At 34.9% G+C, this 1,794-nt stretch overlaps 1 protein-coding gene across 1 annotated transcript; it reads right to left on the reverse strand.

Annotated features, from left to right (window-relative positions):
* Positions 1–216: 216 nt before the first annotated feature.
* On the reverse strand, positions 217–1,165 carry LOC150030786 (small COPII coat GTPase SAR1-like). The gene is made up of 3 exons (XM_090309408.1): positions 876–1,165; positions 629–760; positions 217–548 (listed from the first exon to the last, which is right to left on the reverse strand). The coding sequence occupies exons 1-3, from the start codon at positions 987–989 to the stop codon at positions 534–536; spliced, it is 261 nt and encodes an 86-aa protein (XP_090165534.1). The 5' UTR covers positions 990–1,165; the 3' UTR covers positions 217–533.
* Between the last annotated feature and the right edge of the window lie 629 nt (positions 1,166–1,794).

Here is a 1,794-nt window from a genome sequence, read left to right on the forward strand (position 1 = left end):
AATAAACAAATGTAAATTACTTACCACCGGATTCCGATGCGTAGGAATGAATGTTCCCCAATTTACTTACCATCGGATTCCGATGCGTAGGAATGAATGTTCCTCAATTTGTTGTGCATAATTTTGGGATTTCATCGCCTCATTTTGGTTGAAGATTGATTAGAGAATTAATTAGAACCTAATAATGAAGAAGAAGAAAATTAAGGAAGAGATCAAATAATTTTAATTACACACCATCCATAGATCAAATGAAAGAAGAGAAAAATAGAGTTCCATAGATCAAACGGTCAACTCAATTATAAACCCTAATCCATAATTATAAACAAAAATAAGAAGAACATAATTCAAGCAATTAGTATTTTAATTAGAAGAAGAAGAAGAGGAAAAAGAAATTTGAATTTGAATTTTGAAAAGTAATTAATTGTGCCTGGGGAGCGGCCCCTCTACTTCACTCATATGAGAAGCCGTAAAAGGTACAAGCATTGAGAGGTAGTTCTTCTTCATTTCATAGGAAATTGGTTTCTCAACAGAAGCTAACGCCCAAAATACTGACCACAAAAGCAAAGAAATCAAACAGAAATGGAAATAGAAAAAGCTTGAGTTTGAGAAGAACAACGTTGTCGGTTACCTTGGCATAATAATCCTTCCAGACTCTACGATCGATTTGATGTCCACCCAAATCAAAGGCCTTGAATTTGATTTTTCCAATACCCCTCTCCTCGGAGGTGGGGTACTGGGTAGGCTGGTGCTGAACTAACCTCTAGAACAAGCAAAGAAAGAAACAAAGAACAATATATGAAACAAAACAGATGGTTTATACCCAGATCGTAAAAACAGAAATGGAATAAAGGGAAATGGAAGAAATGAATTGAAACCTCTTCTTTCAACATATGGAGGAGGGTGGTTTTTCCGGCATTATCGAGGCCGAGAAAGAGGATCTTGGCCTCCCTCGGTCTCAAGACGCCATAGAACCAGTCAATGAGGAACATTGGAGGAGCGGATTGAAAGCAGATCGGAGAGGATCTACGTCGGCGATTGAGGAATCTGAATGCTTTAAGGTCTTCGATCTGCTGCACAGAAAGGAATTTGGAATTGAGAATTTGGGGAATTTGGAAGGAGAAGGTGAGAATACGAAAGGGATAGAAAATAGAATACAGCTTTCTCGTATGAGTGAAAAAAATTTAAATTATATGAGTGAAGCAGAGGGGCCGCTCCCCCTTTTCACCGACCACACTAAAAAAAATAGCCGTTGCCGGTTGCCTCATAGCCGTTGCTGGTAAAAATAAGAGGAATCATTAACCGCTGCTTCAAGTTTAATTTGGTTAATTATTATATTTTCATTTATTTAATTTCAAATAAACACATATTCATTTCAAATAATAATAATAATAATTTGTTACTCAGGTTCATAAATTAATTGAAAAAAGGGTTGAGATGGGTTTTCTAAATTAAATTACAGGAAGTAAAATTAAAGTGATGAGATTAGTTAATCCAAAAATTAGAAAAGAATTAAATTTTGTAAGGCATGAGAGAATTGAGTGATTATTATTGGAGTGTTAAATAAAACAAGATGGTAATTGGTAGTAGCTCTTACTTAGATTACAGAGAATAAAAAGTTTGGTAGCTTGCAAGTGAGAGTGAAGCTGCTCTGCAATTGTTTTTTTGTTTTGATTGAAGAAGAAGAAGAAGTTGCATGGTTACTGTTTGGTGAGAGAGAAACATTATATTAAAATTTCTAAATATTATATTAAAAATTACAACAAAATGACACCTACTCCCATCCATTAACACCAC

This window comes from Benincasa hispida, unplaced genomic scaffold (assembly GCF_027475165.1).
Source record: "Benincasa hispida cultivar pf3 unplaced genomic scaffold, pf3_genome.v1.1 HicScf1646, whole genome shotgun sequence".
Taxonomy (NCBI): domain Eukaryota; kingdom Viridiplantae; phylum Streptophyta; class Magnoliopsida; order Cucurbitales; family Cucurbitaceae; genus Benincasa; species Benincasa hispida.